This window comes from Passer montanus, unplaced genomic scaffold, assembly GCF_014805655.1.
Source record: "Passer montanus isolate IOZ18808 unplaced genomic scaffold, ASM1480565v1 scaffold5, whole genome shotgun sequence".
Classification (NCBI taxonomy): Eukaryota; Metazoa; Chordata; class Aves; order Passeriformes; family Passeridae; genus Passer; species Passer montanus.
In genome coordinates, this window is record NW_024369929.1 from 14431437 (window position 1) to 14451270 (window position 19834).

General features: G+C 44.9%; 1 protein-coding gene across 2 annotated transcripts in view; it reads right to left on the reverse strand.

The window, feature by feature from the left end:
- The window catches only part of IGF1R (insulin like growth factor 1 receptor), a 170099-nt gene that overhangs the window by 9498 nt on the left and 140767 nt on the right, over positions 1-19834 (reverse strand). Inside the window, exons 11-20 of one of the 2 annotated variants that reach the window (XM_039722726.1) lie at positions 17596-17882; positions 16015-16151; positions 15560-15719; positions 14435-14540; positions 13011-13081; positions 11486-11715; positions 11114-11224; positions 10333-10492; positions 8070-8199; positions 4352-4486 (exon numbers count right to left, since the gene is read on the reverse strand). In XM_039722726.1, coding sequence (XP_039578660.1) covers positions 4352-4486; positions 8070-8199; positions 10333-10492; positions 11114-11224; positions 11486-11715; positions 13011-13081; positions 14435-14540; positions 15560-15719; positions 16015-16151; positions 17596-17882 — 1527 coding nt within the window. The remainder of the gene's footprint in view (positions 1-4351; positions 4487-8069; positions 8200-10332; positions 10493-11113; positions 11225-11485; positions 11716-13010; positions 13082-14434; positions 14541-15559; positions 15720-16014; positions 16152-17595; positions 17883-19834) is intronic. The other variant, XM_039722727.1, reaches the window with a different exon arrangement.

The window sequence follows — 19834 nt, forward strand, 5'->3', positions numbered from 1 at the left end:
TCAGCTGATGTGAACCAGCAGAGAGGGCAAGTGGCTGTGTTTGGGCTGCAAACACTGCTGAGTGCCTCAACCAAACCCAAAGCAATCTTCACTGAAGTGCATCTAAAGTGCCCAACATCCCCTGCCAGAGCTGCACTGGCAGCGCTCCGCGTGAGCAAACGTCAGCCACCTGAGAATGGCCTTGTGACACCCAACAAGAGCTGGCAAAACCAGTCTGTGCTGGGAGAGCTCCCCGGGTACTCAATGCTGCATTGTAACCGCACGTAGACACGTAAACACTGCCCAGCTCCTGCTTGTTTTTGAGTCTGAAAAGCCTTTCAGAGCAAAAGCGGAGCCAGACTATAAAACTGCACCGTACCCTCACCCACAAGGGTGAGGAAAGCTTGAGACATAAATATATAAAATCCATTTCTGTTACTTCATTGCTGTTTCCCTTCCAGCTGACTGCTGTGTCCCTGAATAGAAGCTTGGCTGGAGCCAGGAACTCTGGATATTCGCTGGCGCTGCGCCCCGAGGCCTAAGGGCAATGCTAAGGAGATACCACAAGCAGCGGAGTAATGCATGTGACATCAGCACAAACAAGGACATGTGATGTTTCTTTTAAGCCATTCCAGATTTAAAAACCCTACAGAGTTCCCATAAAAGGATTTTTTTTCCTTTTTAACTCTGTGTGTTCGCAGGCCTTGTTTACATTATCTTAAACAAAATAAAAACCTTTCCAATAGACAATGGAGGAATTTACAGGCTGTTAATACAACCTGAGCAGATTTATAAAGTACGTTCCTGACTGGTGGCAAGTGAGCTCCAGGGAGCTGGAGGCACCACCATGGGTTAGGGGAATAGCCAGCATCCCTCTGTGCATCTTTTGCTCAAGGAACTGAGCAGAAACTGAGTTCTGTTTTGAACTGAGACAATAAAAATTAAAAAAACAGAAAATGGAAAGTTTCTATAGAAGCTGCATTCCATTTGTGCTTTGCAATACACTCGATTTGGTGGGGAAAAGCAAAAGGAGCTCTCCTCCCCTGCTGGTGCCCTGTGCTGCCAGTGCCTCTGCAGAGCAGACCCCAGGCTCTAAGCAGGAACAAAGGGAAATCAGCACTGCGTAAATAGTCTACAATGCATGTGGGGGAAGCAATCCTGCTTCAAAAACAGAGTGGAATTCCAGCCTCCACAACTTTTAAAAGCCTCATGGGAACACACTGTCTGAGAGCTTCAGCTGTACCAAAGCTCGGTGCCATGCAGCCGTCACCTGATGAGCAGTGCCATAACAATGGGAGGACATAAAAACATCACTGAGTGCACAGGAAGAGGAGAAAAACAGCAAAGCTTCTCCTGGCACTGTCTTACTGAACCATCTGTCTTATTGCATGGTTCTGTCTGCAGAGCCACGCGAGCTATGCCAAGAGGGTGTAGCATAAACACAACTGAGGCTTGTTTCACCCTGTACAACAGTAGAGAGCCTCCAGAAATACCCTCCCCTTTGTGCTTTGCCCTTTTCACAGGGATTCACCACCTCCCAGCCACAGGACAATCCCCTGTAAAATCCCTCTTTCCCAAGCATCCTTTGCCCTGCACAGCCACCCTGTAGAACAGAACCTCTCCAGAACCTAAAAGCTACTGACCCACTGTGCCAGGGTCAGGGGAGCACAGGCACTGACAAGCACGACCAGCAGGGCAGGGATGGAGACACAGAGGGTCCCAGCCTGCCTGCACCCTGCAGAATTCATGGGGGGAACACAGGGGCCTGAGGGGAGCTCCTGCTCTGTGGCTGGAGGGTGCAGGGCTGTGTCACCATCACTTCACCTGCATGGCTGAGAAGGGCAGGTTTGGTCCTTCTCTCTGTTCTCATCTACACCTCCCCACAGCAGTTAGCTCCTCCATCTGTTCTGGAGGTTTCTCTCTGTCAGCACACCCTTCTCTCTTCACAGACAGCTCCACTGATGTTCTGACCAGAGTTTCAGCTGCTTCCAAGCCAAACTAATTTAAAGAACAAAGTCTCTGTGCTTTTGTAGGTACCCCACGAGACACAGGAGCATAGAGCTCCTCTTCTCACCTGCTTCCAGGCAGCCCCAAGCCCAAGTGACCTCCCTGCAGCCAGGCTCTGCTTTTGGGACATCTGGAGTTAACATCAGGAGTTAACATCAGGAGTGTTCAGCACCTTGTCACAGACCAGTCTCCACCAGCACGAATCTGGGCTGTCTAAGAAGTGCCTCCCACTAGCACAGACATGCCAAGAAAGCTGCCTTCAAACACAATCCTGTAGCAATCTCCACAGAGAGGATCCCTTGGTTTACAAAGGGTTTCATAAAGCACTAGGAAAAGCAGTGGCCTGGGATGCAGAGTAAGATCCATGTGCCATTTCAGGGCTCCTAGACACAGTTAGAAACCCTTCTGCCCATGTCCTCATCTTCCTGCAGGTCCCCAGCTGAGAAGGAGGTTATGGGCCCTGGGGAGGACCCCTGCCTCCAGAGAGACCTCTGGTCCTGCCAGCAGTGTGTGGGTGAGGGCTGGGAGCAGTGGGGAGGTCACTGAGGGTGGCACAGCACTGTCACAGCTTCCTGGGCAGGGAAAGAAGTGAAAACATGCAAAGAATAAAGCACCACAGGAACATAAGAGGTTTTTTGATTGCCAAGTGCATGTGCAGGGAACAAAGGTGAAGATTACTCCTGGAGCTCTCTACTGTTATTCCTACAAATGCCTACTTGAATTTCAGCACATTTGGATGTCTGTACTAAAACAAAGACAAAACAAGTTGAAAGGGAGCAAAAGCAAGTCACAATAAGGTCATACTTTTTTTCCCTTTTTACATTTGGGATAAAGCCAAGATGTTTTATACTCAACTTTATCAGTAAAAAAACACAAAACAAAAAAATCACCACCAGTGTGGCTGTGCCTTAGGTCTGAGTTCAGCCTCATTCCTTTTTCTGACAGAGCAAAGCAGCACAATTCAAAGGCAGATTTTTTTTTTGTTCAGCACCTCTGCACTGTCAGGCTGAATCCTGCTGGGCAGAACCAGCGTGTGAGCAGCTTCTCCATGAGGAGCAGCACAAGAAAGGCCTCAGCTCTTACACATTGGTGCAAAGATTTGCTCTGCCAGACTTTAACCAAGTTCTCCCAGCTCACAAGCCAGGACCTTGAAAGTGGATTCATCAAGCAGCAAGAGCCCTGGGAGATTCCCTGGGGAGGGCAGGAAGGAGACCTGGGTGGGCTGCAGCAGAGAGAACTTCTGGCCTGACTCCTCTCCCACCCCTGCTCACACCCCACACACCCAGCTTAACAGGGAATTTCTAACACTGGATCTCTCCCCACTGAGGCTGTTCTCACTGCAGAGGTGTTCTCTCCTGTGAACCCAGGGAGCTGAAGCCATCACATCCCTGTCCCTCCCCATCTGTGCCCAGCCCATTACCCAGCTCTGACTGTGTCCAACAATGTCCAGTCAATCCGACTGCCAGGAATTCTCCACAGCATCTCGCAAGGGAAGGAATGTGAAACCAAGGAATCACATGGCAGCTACACCTCCCCCTGCATATACCACCCACCCCCCTCAAACAACAAAACAACACTGCCTGTCATCTGAAACCACAGCCAGGCTCCAGCCAAAAAAGCTATTTTCCTAAGAATCCCAAGCAGCTGAGGCCCTTAAGTGATTGTATCCCTTCTGGGGGCCTCCAACAAATTTCAGTAACTGCAAGACACAGTATTTCCTTCCCAAAAGTCAGTTTGGGAAGTATATCAAAGCAATAAAGTCTGAACAACTGAAACTGCTGTACACAAAGGCCAGCAGAAGTATTTCAGCAATGTAAAGCTAAAAACTGAAGCTGCTGCACTGCACACCCTCTGCTGCTGTGAGGCTTTGGGTCGATCCTGGGGCAGGGAGAGGTTTTTCTGTGGAAAACCTCACCCTGTGCTTGCAGGGAAGGAAACTTAGCAGGGGGGATTGGTTTATCTCAATGGGACAAGTGCTGTGGCTGAAACAGCAGATCCAATCCAGCTTCAGATACATTGATTTATCTGTATGCTGAACTAAAGACTTGAATTCCAGTATTTACACACATTTCAGCCTGTCCCATGCTCTTTTCTCTCTTTATGCTCACCAGAATTACTTTCAGCAGAAGAGATATTATTTAGGCACAGAGCCTCCTCATGTAGCAAATGTCACTTATGAAGTGACATTTTTATTAAGCCTAATTTTATTCAGTAGCACAAAGCTTGGATTTTGTTTGCTTATTAGAGGAGATAGCCCAAGCAAAGTTGTTTGCTGGAATGACTCACTCTCTAAGAGCCCCTCCTGTGGTAGCTGCCAGGAGCAGACCCTGCAGGGCTGTGCCCACAGGGCAGTGGTGGCACTTACAGCATGTCAGGACAATTGTCTGGCTTCTCCAGCAGCCCCCCTTCCATGACGAAGCGCAGCACCTGCTCGTTGGTCATGCCCTGGTACGGCTGCTCCGCCAGCGTCGCGATCTCCCACAGCACCACTCCGAAGGACCTGCAGGAACAGCACAGCTTTAGGGCTCCAGCCAGCTTTACAAAGGTGTATTTCTTACAAGATGCTGAGTGCTGGGTGTCCACGGGTGTTTTCTTTCACCAAAGAATTCCAGTTGCTCAAAAAACACGAGCCTGTGGTGACAGGCACAACCCCTCTCTCAAGAGACTGCTGACTTCAAACACCTCCCCTCTAGTGAGAAAAGGTGAGAAGAACTCAGTCACCCCTTTGTGACATGCATGTAACTGTGTTCTTGAAACACAGCTTCCAGCTCCTTCCAGATAACTACAAAGGACAGCAGAAGTGAAAAAAGCAGTTTGTCTAATAATAGGAATTGATTACTGGCAAAGGAAGATAAGCATAGTTGTGTAATTGGGTAGTTTGGACGTAAGTATTGACACTTTCTAAAAATATCTCCACTTAAAATTAGATTATTGAGCAGACACAGCTCAAATTGTCTGCCCTGCACTGAAGAGTCATCCACTTTTAGAGCTGCTGGGCAAAGAAGGAAAATCTCAATGCTGTCTGACTTGTGTGGTAAAATGCTGAGTCAAGCTGAGTGAAAAACACACAGTTCCACTGGGGGGGAGTTATGAAAACAGGAGTCCAGTGTCATTAGCTGGTTATGGCCCTGTGGTTTTATCTTTCAGATATCCCTGGGATCTAAACTGGTTTGCATCTGGAGCCAGAAGCCACAAACTGCCTTGCAATTGTTTTCCTTTTAGGGGAGGGAGGGACAGGGGGTCAACTCAACATTTGGGTGCCTTTGAAGCTTCTTTGATCACTGCAGGGATAAGGAGGACAAGTCTTGCACACCTACTTGTCAGATTATCCTAACAAATAAACTCAGATTGCTCCTTCCAGGCAACTACCAGCCTTGAAAGAATGCAAGATGCTGAGGATTTATTTATAGAAATCCACCCTCACCCTGAACAGCATTACATTAATTTTAAAATGTCCTCCTTCCCTAACTACAACAAAACCAGCCCTGTCTAATTACCTCATTCTTCAGCCTGAAAAGCATTAAAAGAATGAGTTGCTAAAATAAAGCTCCACCCTTCAAACCTCCAGACACTCTTCCTTCCTGCAGTTGCCATTTCACCTTACAGCTTATAAATCCTGGACTCCAACCACTCAACAGGGTTCTGTCTTTTTGACATCTTGGCTTCTAGAACTGATCTCGAAGAACATGGAACTACATGTCACAATATCTGCCCAGAAAGGCAGGAAAACAATCTCAACCTTTTCTTTACTGTTTAATGCAAATAAATGGCCCCTAAAACAGCCAAGCTCCACAGTTTACACTGAGCAACTTCAAATCTGAACCAGTAAAAGGATTCAGGGAATTTTTCCTGGCATGAAGAGACCTCCAATGTATAGTGCCTGATGTAAAAGTCACTGAGAAGGAATGATCTGTGTAGCCATAAGCAGATTAAGTAAACAGACAGTACTTCATGACAGTGTTAAGTTCCACTACATTTGGAATTTAGATTGAAATTTCTCTGTAGCTGTGGATACATGTTCTAAACAAACAGCAAATTTCTCATGTTGAGCCTGTTTTTTTGTGCCTCCACACAAGTACACCCCTGTGAACCAAATTTCAGAGTAAATCACTTCCAACAATTAAGATGCCAAACCATCCCGAGGAGAAACTCTCTGAAATACCCACGAGTACTGTGAGCCTCCTCTCCACAAAACAATTTTTTTCCTCTCTATGCTTACAAGTAAAAAATCTGTCGAGATTTTACTGCTCCTCCTCTTCAGCTGTCCAATCCTGTAATCAGCAAACTACTTTCCAGGCCAGGATATTCACTCAGATTGTCCCACTGATGAAGTGCAGTACCGTTTGCACAACCAACAAATGCCAAATCATGGAATTCCAGGATGGCTTGGGCTGGAAGGGAACTTAAAGCCCATCTTGTCCCATCCCCTGCCATGGGCAGGGACAACTTCCACCATCCCAGGCTGCTCCAAGCCCCATCCAACCTGGCCTTGGACACTTTCAGAGATGGAGCAGCCACAGCTCTTCTGGGCATCCTGTGCCAGGGCCTCACCACCCTCACAAGGAAGAAATTCTTCCCAATATTCAACCTAAAACTCCTCTCTTCCTTGTTAGGGAAGAACTCAGTGTACTTCCTGCAACAACTACAGCACTAATTTACATCTGACACCTTATTTGGCATCACCTGGGGGTTTTTTGTTTGGAATTTGAGTTATATTTAATAAAGAATAACATCACTTACGAGTTCCAGGCTAAAAGAAAGCATGTGTGGAACACACATGGGACATCCTCAGTGCTCACCCTGAGCTGCTGCTGAACCCCTTGGAGGCAATGGCTGGACCTGAAAATTCCTCTTGTGTGGTTGGAACACGCAGATCTGCCAGCTCCTCACTCTAGGCTTGGTCAGTTCTGCATCTGGGGATTTTCTAGTGATATAATCCAAATTTCTGTCTGCTTTATGAAGCCATTACAAGTCCCAAAATTCTTTTACTGGGGGGACTGCCAAAAGCATGCCTGCACTGTTCAATCAGATAAATGGCTGATACAGGGCTTCCCTTCAACTCAATGTGGTTGTTTTCATCTGCTTCCAAGTCTGAGGGTTAGCGGATTCAAAAGTAAGTTACTAGCCATATGTAAAATAAAATTTAAGCATCATTCTGGTGCTTTGCTTTTTCACTTGAATTCCTCTTAGGAACTTTTTGTTCAGAGCTGGTGCTGTGAACTACAGACCACTGACTCCAAACTCCTCAAGCTGCTCATGGAAAATGCAGTTTACTCCTAAAACACCACTCCTACTGACTTCTAGACATTTGGAGGCAATCAGCTGCCAATTCTGTAACAGATCAGCAGTAAAAACATCTTGTTAGGAAGGCAGAGAAACCATAAAAGACAGAGGAGAGGTTTTGCCAGTACACAACCATCTTCTGCCAAGTCCTCTCTACCTATCTCCAAAAGCTGGGGGGTGTGTGGGGAATTGTTCCAGGGGATTACTTCTCCTAAGTACACGCCTCTATTAATAACTGCACAGATACAGCAAGCATGCAGTGTGCTTTGAAAGAAAAACCTGTTTCTGCATCTTGCAGTATATAAACCAAGCAAACAAAGCTCCAAATGGAGAGGGATATGCACAAGGGAGAACTCCCCAAAAAAGCCTGAGAGTGTACACAACCCATCTGGGGAAAAGTGATGTTATTTACACAGAAGGTTTTGATGGAAAAGCAGGTCAGCACTAGGAACCCTTCTATATTCTTGGCAACTTTAAATGCTTTTCTTGAAGGAGGACAATTTAAAAAATGACAACCTGCTCTTCCAGGTGAAGGTAATGTTTTTCACTGCACAACTGATTTTACAACTAACAGCAGGAAACATGCTGCCACCTCCAGTTCTGGAAATCCATTTAATTCTGCTCTCCCTGAGAGCAAAATTTAACCTCACGAGTTCTTGCTGAAACATAAACTCATGGAACTAGAGAGCTACCTCCTGAACGGACAGGAGAAGCAGCACACTTAGTTAAGTCTATTAAAACAAGAAGAGAGGCTAGAAAGAAGGAGGCTAAAGCAGTTTTCAGAGCCCCTTTTTTGTTACCAGACGTCGGAGTGCGTTGTGAAGACTCCGTCTTTCAGCGATTCCGGGGACATCCAGCGCACAGGCAGCAAACCCTTCCCTCCTTTCCGGTAATAATCTGTCTCGTAGATATCTCTCGTCATGCCGAAATCTAGAAGGTAGCAATACTCTGAGTTGGTGTGAGAAAATGAGGAACACTTCCCCTTCCTACAAGGCAGAGAATCACACTTGGATGTGAGGAATCTGCGCTGTGTTCCCACGACACTCGGCTCTGCAGACACTTCAGCTGCTGCCTCGGGGCTGGTGACCTTCCCTCCCAACACCAACAGACTTCGGGGGTGACAAGTCTGAATGGTTTAAATATAGGAATGTGAAAAGTTGCAGCATTTATGCTCAAGCTTTGCAGTAAGATGAGTCTTCTGAAGGTCACATAATTCACTAATTGTTCCCCAAATTCAGTGATTTTCTTTTTTTTTTTTTAAGGAGCTCCTTTAGTACTTATAACCATAGTGTTTAACTGAACAATCTCACATGCTGAAGGAAATACTTCTCTTGGTTTTCTTTTTCCTATTTCCAAAGGCAATTCCCAGTTTCTGTACAATATTCCATTTCAAGTGCTACAAAGGATTATGCTGTTCATTTGTGATTAACACACCCAAATATTAAAGACATGCTTCTGGTTTATATTCATGCTTAGCTGTAAATTCATAAGCATTTGCACAACTTGTATCTAAAGATGTTCATCCCCCTGACTGTAACTCAGATTTATTCCAGTGTTTTTTCTATACCATCAGTCTGAGACAGAATTGCTGGGTCTCACACTTGCCTATTGAGTCCAGTTGCTGTTTTCTCAAAAAGTTAATAAATAAGAGGTCATCAGTCCTCTGACTGATATTAAATGCTGTCTGATGACACACACGGCAAAATCCATTTTACCAACACAGACCTGTAAATGCCCCTTTTTTCCCCCAGGAAACATGCACAGAACTCCCCCAGCTCTCTGTTATCACCAGTCTGTGGTGAGTGACCAAGCAGGGGTACCAGGGACACGGGTACCCAGGGTGATTATGACTAAAAAGCCCATCTGTGCAGCTCTTCCATCACTCCCACACACCAGGGTGACTTTATCCTGCCTGAACGGAAGATTCTTTCAAAATGTAATGCAAATAAGAAACAGACAGGCAGTGAGCACAGGGTAGTGTGGCATAAAGCTCTTCCTCTGAGATCTGAACAGTCTGAGTTGGTGTATTCCAGCCAAGATGCTCCTAAACTGTTTCAGCATGAGGGGATTTTCAATGCTGCTACATAAACAAGAGCAGTGCAGCACATTTACAAAGTGCTTTTGGGGTAACCATGAACACAGTAAGGGGAAGGAGTGCACCATATCTTCAGTTTACAGAATTGTAAAACAAGCTGATGGGGGCAAGAGGAGAAAACTGGAATGGGAAGGATTTAGGCTGACTTCCCACGAACCTGCAGAAAATACACAAAATCCCCAAAAGATCTTATTTCCTAATTAACTGACTCAAAATGAAATCATTTTTTTCTTTCTCCCAAATGACAGGATTACTTACACAAATTATCAAAATAGCTGAGTTAAGCTCAGAGAAAAAGAATTAGTTTCCTGCAGCAGAAGGCTGTTGCTATACATGTTATTTTAATATGCACAACTCAAAAACAGCCAACAGCTTAAAATCACTCTCTCTGGAGAGAAGACTGAAAAAACTCATCTGACACTATTTTGGAGGGATGGTGAAAGGAAAAAAAAAATTGGTGATCTAACAGCAGAGCAGAAGAAAAGCCATTCAACTGTCTGGGAAGCAGAACTCCAGTTTAGACTGGAAAGCACCCAGCTGAAGCCATTCCACTTCCAACTCAGATACGATTTAAAATAATCCTAAAATTCTCATTCTTGAATCAATAAACAGGAGGTAGAATTATTTTTGTGCATTGTCAGAGACATGAATGACACACCAGTGGTAACTACACCATCCACCCAGATGTCTGCAGTACCCGCACCTAAATCACTGCCTCTTTTTAAAACCCACATGCTGTACTGTTGGCACACTGGAACAACAGAAAGCAGAGGTATTCCAGAGGTTTCAACTCAGTGTTAACTGCTCACAGGTCTTAAATCACAGTAATCTTCACAAGGAACATATTTCATTCTGGAGATATTTCAACTAGAGCTCAGCTAAAAAAAATATAAATAAATAAAAAGCCTTCTAGGACACTGATTTTCCAGGGTGCTTCTATGAGCTGAGTCAGGGTCAGGACAGCCCACCTCCAATTTTGACTGTGAAGTCCTCAGCCACCATGCAGTTCCTGGCGGCGAGGTCCCTGTGCACGAACTTGTTGGCGTTGAGATAGGCCATGCCGTCCGCGATCTCCCCGGCCATCTGGATCATCTTCTTCAGCGTCGGGGGCGCCTGCCCGGGGTTGCTCTGAGCAACAGGAAGGTCAAACAGTTAACAGACCACATCCATTCTCCTGTGCACATACTGTCCTTGTGTTCTGCTCCTTTAATTTATCCATGCTGGAATTTCTAGATCAAGGGCAAGAGCTGCTGAGCTCATTTTCTACATAGGCTGCTGTGATTTCAGTGGCAAGTGACCTGTGTGTCATCTTTATCCTTCAGACTCTGCATCATATGAGACAATTTTAGCTGTTAGACTGATGGCTTATTCATGAGAGTTTGCACAGGAGCTAAGATAACAGATATTTACTTTCCAGCAGGGGCAATGGGCAGGACACACAACAAGAAACAATTATCCTAACACATGTTCTTAAACCAGCCAATTTCTGTAACATCTTGATGAGAAAGTAGATCAGACAAGAGGCCCAATGCAAATCTGGAAAAGAGGGCTCAGTGGCACAAGAAGGGACCTATTCCATGCGGCACCCTCATGAAAGAGCTGTTGGAGATCACACAACAGCTCATGTTTTGTCCTTAGACTGAAAGAGAAGGGCAGGAAAGGCTAATTGCCTGCTGCTTCCAACGTGAGGCTGTCTTGTTCAAGATGATTCAAACTGAAGAAATAAACATCCAGCCACTCATGACTCACCTCTGTGTCTGGCCTCAATGATCTCAGGTAACTTTTGAGGTCCCCACGTGTCATCAGCTCCATGATAACCAGTGTGGGCTGGCCCTGAGAAACAACACCAAGCAGCCGAACCTGGCAGAGGAAAAACAAATGTTCAGTACAAGTGTACAAGTACAGCTAATTATCATTTATTCATGTTGATGTGTAGTCCTGTGGGAAAGGTCTGAATGTAGATTTGGTTCCACTTTCTGACTGGGGTTTCACGATAACATTACAAAGCTGCGCAGAGTTGAAGCTAAAATCCCAAATTCCCACTTCAGTCCCGGAACAGCCTCATGTCAGTGAGCACCAGGGCTGGATGAGTCACAGCCTCGTCACATCTCCAGGACTCACCACATGGTGACAGTTGAACTCCTTCATCACCGAGGCCTCGTTCAGGAACTCGATCCTCTCGCGCATGCTTGCGGACTCATTGACCGTCTTGATGGCCACCCTGGTCTCTGGCTCATCCTTCACCACTCCCTTGGCTATTCCCTCGTACACCATTCCAAAGGAGCCTTGCCCGAGCTCCCGACACATGGTGATCTTCTCCCGGGGCACCTCCCACTCGTCTGGAACATACACTGAGGGGAGAGAGAACAGGCCCTGATGTTCCTTCCACAGCTGCTCGTGCTGGGATCCTTCCCTGCTCCACAACAGCAACTGCCCCAACAGTGGAGTTCAAACCCCACACAGAATGCTAAGACCTTGCACCATGTGTGCAAACAGGGCAGGGGCTGTCCCACTCAGAGCAGGGGGATGGTGGCATACAAATACATCTGAAAGAAATCTTGAAGTGGCCTCACTATGGTACTGACATATTGGGAAAGAAATAAAGAACACCAAAGCCAAAACCAGTGTGGGAAGAGGCTCAAATCAATGCTTTAGGTCAAATCTTTTCTTGGAATCCTTGCTCTCCTAATTCTCTCCCAGACAGCATCAAACATACTTGATCATCTGTATCAGTTTAGTGTCTGCTGTATTCTCTATTAACACTGATTTTATGGCTAGAGGGAAGCAGACTCTGATCCAGCAGTTCTTTGCATGGCACTATTCTGATCCCTTGCACACACACCACTGCACCAGCAAAGGCAGAACTTGCTGCTGCAGCTGCAGGTCTTTGATCTGAGGCAGAAAAGAGCTCTCAGAAGGTGACTGCCAGGAGGCAGGACTGCCTCAGGCAAGAAGACATCCAAGTACTGACTGATGCTGCTGCCTATCAGTCACCAAAGGAGGGGACAGTTGTGTCACATGCTCTGCATGGGTGAAATGACAGGATGAAAACAGAGGATTATATCATCAACAGTGGCAGACCTTTAACCCTAATGGTGTTGCTACAAAAAATAACAATAAAATAGTCTGCTGCCACTCTGGGAAAACCCATTACTCTCCTGTGGGCTTTGGGAAATACTATTCCAGCAAGAATTCTACAGCAGCAGCACCAAACTCAATCGTAAATAGGAAAACTGAGGCCTCAAGGACATTTGTCTGATGCTGTGATTTCTTTAAGTAGTGGGCTTGTTTCAATAGGACCAAACAGAGCTTAAAAAGGCAAACATGAATGAAAGACCACAAATTCATTCATTCTTCCTCCATTCCAGTGAGAACATCACTGGATGAGTAGATGTTAATCTGAAAGTGAAACTAGTGAATCCAAATTTGCCTCAGGTGGATAAAAGTACTGGAAAACAATTCAAAAACTCCCCAGTTTCAACAGACAAATGGCATTTATATATCAGCAATTGTGGATTCCAGGGCTGTCCTAATAAAATAGGAAAGGTGAGTTTACAGCACATCTTTTAGGGTTTCATACCTTTACAAGTCAGACACCAACAGAACACAGGGCAGTAAAGGCATCACAAGTTAAGGTCACACTCACCATCTGAGGCACTGAAGTACTCAGGGTTCACAGAAGCATAAAGTACTCCATTGCCCAGTCTGTCACTGTTCCTGTAGAAATATTGGGGTTTATTTATTTTATCTTTAAATCTGAGTATATTTCAGACCATCTCTTCTACAGCTTTTCCACTGCTTGCTCAACCACAGAATATTATTTACTGCACGTGGAGTTCTTCAGACAAAGGGGACAAACTGAGATCTTATCTACATCACATAATCAATGGGAACACAGTCCAGAATAGCTTGTCAGGAGTTCTGGAGTCTTCTCTACCAAATCAGCACCAGAAAATGTAAATAAAAGGTACTTCTAGATTCTGGGTAAACTTCTTTTAAGAAAGGCAGCTATATTTTTATACAGCCAGGAGACCCGTGGCTGAGAATGCACTTTACCATCATTAGCTCTGCTGTGGGAGTGAAGGTTTTTAGCAAAAGACAAAAGTGGGGGATACCATTCAACTATTTCCCAAGTGTTTCTAATATTTTATTTTAAAACCACACAACGCCACACTCCCAATTTTACAGGGATGAGTTTCAGAATAAGACATGCAATAAATGCACTTTGAGAGCTTTTGCAGGAGACAGGCTCACAGAGAAAATATTCCTGTGTTAGAACAACAGTTTAAACAAGGAAAAAGTATCAGAAATTTCACCTAGGAGAGCCTAAGGAAGGCAAAGCAGGTATTGTAATCACCAGAGACAAAGCCCTGTCTGGAGAGCTTGAGCAGAACTGGTACCACTGTCTGCAGTGCTACCAGTGAATTAGAGCTGGAAATCATGGGATACTCAATGAGCATAATTAATGTGAAGGTAACAAAAAACATCCACAGCTAGAAAGTTGCAAGACTGAATATTTGTACCGCTATTAAGTCCTCATTATGTATTTCAATGAGATTTTTAAAAAATCACTAGTTACAGAAAACAAAACCAAGGAAAACAAATTACCAGAACAGTCCCAGTGACAGTTCTTGGCCTGGCCAGAATACAATTTTTAAGTGGATGCAAGACTTCAAAAAACCCTCCAGAATTTGAAAAAAAATCAGATTAACCTAAATGGAATTAACTTTTCATTATTGATATTGACTCATATTTCAGTCAAATCTGCTGATTATACAGGTCCAGTGTGTGCCACCAATGCCTCACAGATATGCTCCTCACAAGCCTTCCTCTTCCCACTCAATCATGATACTGCAATAAAAACCCTCTTCATATCTCCAGCAGCAGCAGCCAGATGCTGCTAACTCTAAACCACCTCCTTTTCCATACCAACAAGGCAGAATCCACCTCAGCCTCTCAACTCCTCTGAATGCCATTTCTCTTTTTAATCTCTAACTCGCTCCACAGGCACGGATTTGAAAATAAACAACTCCCCTCCTGCAGGTTTAAGCACCAGCACGTGGAACTCACCTCTTTTTGTTAAAGACATAGAGCATTATCAGCAATCCCCCAAGGATGAGCAGCAGAGCAATAGGGAGCACAATTACCAAGTGCAGGAAGTTTCCATAGTTTGCTGCTGCAACCAACAAGAAAACAATTGTATCAGGGTTTCTATAAAACCTCTGTTAACAAAGAAACATTCAATACCCACTCAGTGTATTTCCATACAGGGAAGAAATCAAAGTTCTCATTTTCTTGTCTGATGTGGAAAAATGCACTCAAAACCCTCCCTGACTGCAGATGAGTGAAACAAGAAAGCAGACACTGAAAGGCATTAATTTTGTACAGAACAGTGTCTGTCTGGGCTTTGTTTTCACAAGTTATGCTTAAAGGACTTGCATTCCTCAGCAAACAATATCCAATTGTTCACTTGCACATTCACCTTTTTTTCCACCTTTTGTTCACCTTGCAGCTGCTCATATTCAGAATATACATGCACTGCTCTTTACTTCAAATTGTTCCAAGTTCAGCAACCAGAAAACCAGAAAGGGAAAAAAGGTGGAGTTGCAGTTTTCTGGGGATATATCTGCTCTACAACTAAACACAGAATGTCCTAAAGAGGGTCTCTGTGGTGAGGTTCTTCCAAAATATAAATTACTCCCATTGTCAGGACCAGCATCACCCTTTCATCAGGACACCTTTTTATCAAATGTCACTCAGAACAGGTCAACCTGCCAGCCAAAAATCTACACAAATGATTTGTTTCTCCGATTATTTTGCAATTTTAAGCAGGTTTGCCTTGTTGCCACAGGTTTTGTACATGGCAGCTCCCTGCTGTTACAGCTAACATCACATTCCCAACATAGCTGCACATCCCAGAAAGCCACAGCAGGGTGTTCTCCACCCCCACACCTGGGTGCACCTCCTACAGACACCCAAAGCTGTAAGGAAAGGACCACACCTCACATACCCCTCCTGGCTGTCAACACTTGCCCCCCAAAAAAATGGATCAGAGAAGAGGTCCCAAAGAACCATCAGCAAGTCAGAGGAGTGTTCAGAGGCAAGAGGCTCAGATACACAGTCACATCAACATCAGGAATTATTGAAAAGACAATAACCCCCCAATTTGACACAGACTATTAACATTTGTCTTACATTTGGGCTGCACATAGAAAGAGATGGGCTCAGTCCAGGACCCATTCCCAGCTAAGGAAGTGGCCTGAACTCTGGCAGAATAGTTTCCAGGGTTCAAGTGAGTCAGTTTAGCTCCTCCAAGCTTCTTGTATTCCTGTCTGGAAACACATTCCCGCTTCTCCTAGAAGGAAAAAGCAATTTACACATGTTATTATCTTCACATTCTGGAGAAGGCAATATAGCTGCAGGATAAGCTCATTTTTGTAACTAAAAGCCCCACCTGATCAGTTTTACTTCAAACACCATAAGGAGATATGTGGAATTTAAGAACTCAAAGGAAATGAAGGAAAGACATGGCAGGTGCTGGGTGTCTGAAACCACAATTTCTCTTTGTGCAGCACTGCACAAAAGCATGTTAAGAAAGATCCTTTTTGTGCATAAATTAAGAATAATGAGCAATAATGTCAAATCCTCACCTCACCATGCTGTCCATATTTGATTTCATACATCAGGATCAGCCCATTTGGATTTGCAGGCTCCAACCACTTCAGGTAGACTGTATTTTCCTCTTTTGCTTCCCATGACACCGTTCCTGGAATGTTATCTGCTCCCTCTGTAAAATATTTACAGGTGATGTGAGAACAACACCTATGACTAGAACAGGAACTGCAGCAAGAGTGGAAGAAAACAAAGTTCAGAATATTCTTCAGGTGCAGAAGCTCTGCAGCAAGAGCCATTCAAATCCAGGAAACAAACTCCACTGGCCAAGGGCCTGCTGGAGATTAGCTCACTCTGAACTACTGGCTCCCAGAAAATCAGTGCAGAGCATACAGCTCCACCAGGCATGGACTCTGTGTGCCAAAAACCCCTGGTTACTAGCACCTGATCCTTCCTTCCCAACTCTCCCCAAACCCAAAACAGTGCAGGGAGCTATTCCCACCAAATGGCTGCAAACAGCTGTAAACACACAACATCTGCCCCACTGACAGCCTTTTCCTAAAGCAGTCATAGGAAATCCATCCCCATTTAAAACAGTCTCACCAGCAATTCAGGAACTGCTTTATCCCTATTAAGTTCCTAATAATTTTACATGACTTATTAAAAACTTAACAGGAATGTGAAGCATGTTTCAGTCTGGACTGAAAAAAATACCACCTTCTCAAATTTAACAGAAGAAAATAGGATTGTTTAGCCTTTAATTTTCAGAGTTTTCAGAGCATGTGTTAAAAATCTGAGAACACTTCTTTCCTCTTCCCTGATCTCACAGATTTCCTTATTTCCTTGAAATAAGCGATACTTTTTGCTTTTTTTACTGACACAGCTGGATCTGGATTATGATAGCCCTTCCTTCCAGAAACAAAACAAAATTGCTACCATTCTGCATCCAATATCCCCAGACATCTGCTGGAGTCAGAAGCTCGTTGCTGGATGCATATGAGCTTACACTAAAATCATCTCTATTCTTCTCAGAAGTACAATCTGCAAAAGTCCCACAGACGAGCACAGCATTCAATGCTTCCTATTTGAAGCAGTCTAGAGGCCAGGGATTGGGCACAAAGAAACACAGTATTCCTCCTGTTCCCAGGCTGGACAAATGCATGGTCGTACTGTGACAGAAGAAACATTTGGCAAACATTCCCACCAGCAAAACTCCAACATCTGCAAACAGTTCCGAGTGAACACAGCAAAACCAAACATTAGCAGAGAAACGTTGCTGCGGCTCTATTCAGCACACAGGGAGCTGAGGAACAAAACCTTTCAGCCCACCATGTCTGGGGGTCTCACTTCCATTGCTGGGAAACAGAGTCTCTCCTAATTATCCTGGCAGTCAACTTCTCCCTTTCTCCAGCTCCCCAGCACAGACTCAAACACATCACTCAGTACACACAACACACCAGTCAAGGACGCGAAATAAAAAATCTACGCAGCTTCAATTTATCTGATTACACTGAATTTTTTACTATATCCCAACGTAATTCTAACTGGTTTGGGAGAGCGTGTCCCCCTGAGCTTGATCTCTGCCCAGGAAAGGCAGAGTTGCCTCTTTGTGAGCATACCTGAGGGCATCGTTCTGGCAAACACGAAGTTGGACGCGCTGCAGCCGAGCGTGTCGGCCTCGTGGTTGCAGCTGTGAATATCGATGCGGTAAAGAGTGAAAGGCTGGAGATGGGAGATCACGGTCCTCTCCTTGCCATCCACCTTGGTCTCAAAGAAGGGATATTCCACCTCGCTCTCCTCCGTGTCAGAGGCGTTGGTGAAGTGCTCGGTCCCGGTCGCGTTCCGGCTCCGAGTGGCCAAGGTGGCGTTGGCGATTCGGAACACGTCCCTCCGCTTCCGGTCGGGCCTGAGGAGCACACACAGAAAGGGCTCTTTAGAGAAAATCCACTTCTTCTCCAGAAAACCGTGCCAAACACCCCAGCAAAACAGGCAACAGCTAATAAAAAAGCTAAATAAAGGAAACTACAAAACAAGAGGAAAACCTTCTCTAAATCTGAACCTGTCACGTGTCATCACGTCTCATTTCTCTCTCTTCTGGTCAGGAACCCAATAAATCTCTGAAGCTCACACTGTGTCCCAAGATGAACATGCAAACTTCTGACCTCACACAATAAACCAACCAGCAAAGAACAGCTTCACCGTTACTCAACAAGCATCCTGTATTTGTGTTTCACGACAGCGATGTTGATGTTTAAAATAAAAATCAGATGCTAAAGGTTGAAATGGTTAGGAAGGAAAAATAGTTTTGAAGTTTGCTGGATTAGCAAAGGAAGCTGAGCCTACTGAGAGTTAGCTTAGCAGTTGTGATGAAATGAGAATGTATTGCACTGAGAGAGAAACCCTGGAAGGCAGCTGAAGGCCATGAAGGCTCACCACCACTCTGGTGGTCATCTCTATCTCTGCTTCTCTCACCCAAACAAAAGCTCTGCAGAGGAACAATGCTCCTATGTAAGAAAACCCAGCACTAATATTGTGTAAAGTTCAATAAGCAGCTTTGCCTTACAGGCATCTGGGAGAAATTCAAGCAGAGTTAAGAAGTTGAGGATTTACAGCCACACCATTGCTTTATCAAGCCCAGGGGATTGTTGTAGTGGACAGCCCCAAGTGACAGGACAAGGATCAAGGTTCTCTCAGAACCACATGGATCAGGTAACCAGCACCCTGTGGCCATACACTGGACCTGTCCCTCGGTCCTGCCCCAGATCTGAGGCTGTTCTGTACAGGGGCACCAACTACATGGGGCAGTCTGGCTTCACTGCTCCTGCTCCTTTCTCTCCAAGGGCTGCAGCAATGCTCACACCCAGAAAGCAACAGCCAAGGGCAGGTAAAGGAGAAAGGTACAAGAGTCACACTACAAAACCAATTTGGGCTTGAATCCTGTCCCTGAAATCACTTCATCACTGCCCACGGAACACCTGGCCAGTGCAACAGGTACCAAGGGCATGAGGTCCAACAGCTCTACCAGAGAGCAAGTTACAAACCAGGCAAATGAGGTCTCCCTCGAGCACACAACAGGAGGAAAGATGACTCAACAGGAGAACTTAATTCACTGACAAATATATCATCTGAGTACATGCAGCCACAGAGCAGCACGCTGCAGAGAGAGCCAAGAACAGGCTCACTCAGTTTTGAAACCTTCTGGCAGAGGCTGGATGAATTTTTTTCTTTAGGAGCTCACTACAAAAATTTCCAAAATCCCTTTACTACGTAGTGAGTAGTCGTTTTGACACTCTAACCACCATGTAAACCATGTCACAGAAATAAACACAGACAAGAAAGAATTTCCTAAGTTAACAACAAATTGTTTAAGCAACACACAAGTGAGTATCTTGTCAGTTAAGGCAATTTCATAGGATATAAGCATTTGTGCCTTGTCTACACTGGTATCTGTGGAAGTTACTAAACCTATTCACCCTGTTTACAATGTGTATTGATTTACTGCTTTAGCTCAGTGGAAACAACAAACTTCTCATCAGTAAGAAGCTGGATACCTAGCTCTCAACTGATGAACATTTGCACAGATTCTGTGGTTAAAGCAGTGAAAATAAAAAGTTTATTTTCAGTCAACCACAAAAGCATGTGCCGATGCAAGAACCCAAAAGGCCTGACTTTTCACTGCTTTTATGGGATGTAAGGAGCTTCAAATCTTTGGTGGTATCTGGGGGTGGAGGAGAGTACAGCCCTACCTTGTCTTTGGAGAAAAAGATAAAGGAACACAAAACTTGTTGGTGAAAAATACAGTGGTGTCAGGAAGAGAAAAGAGCTGCAGGATAACCACAAGGCAAAAGTAATTAAAAC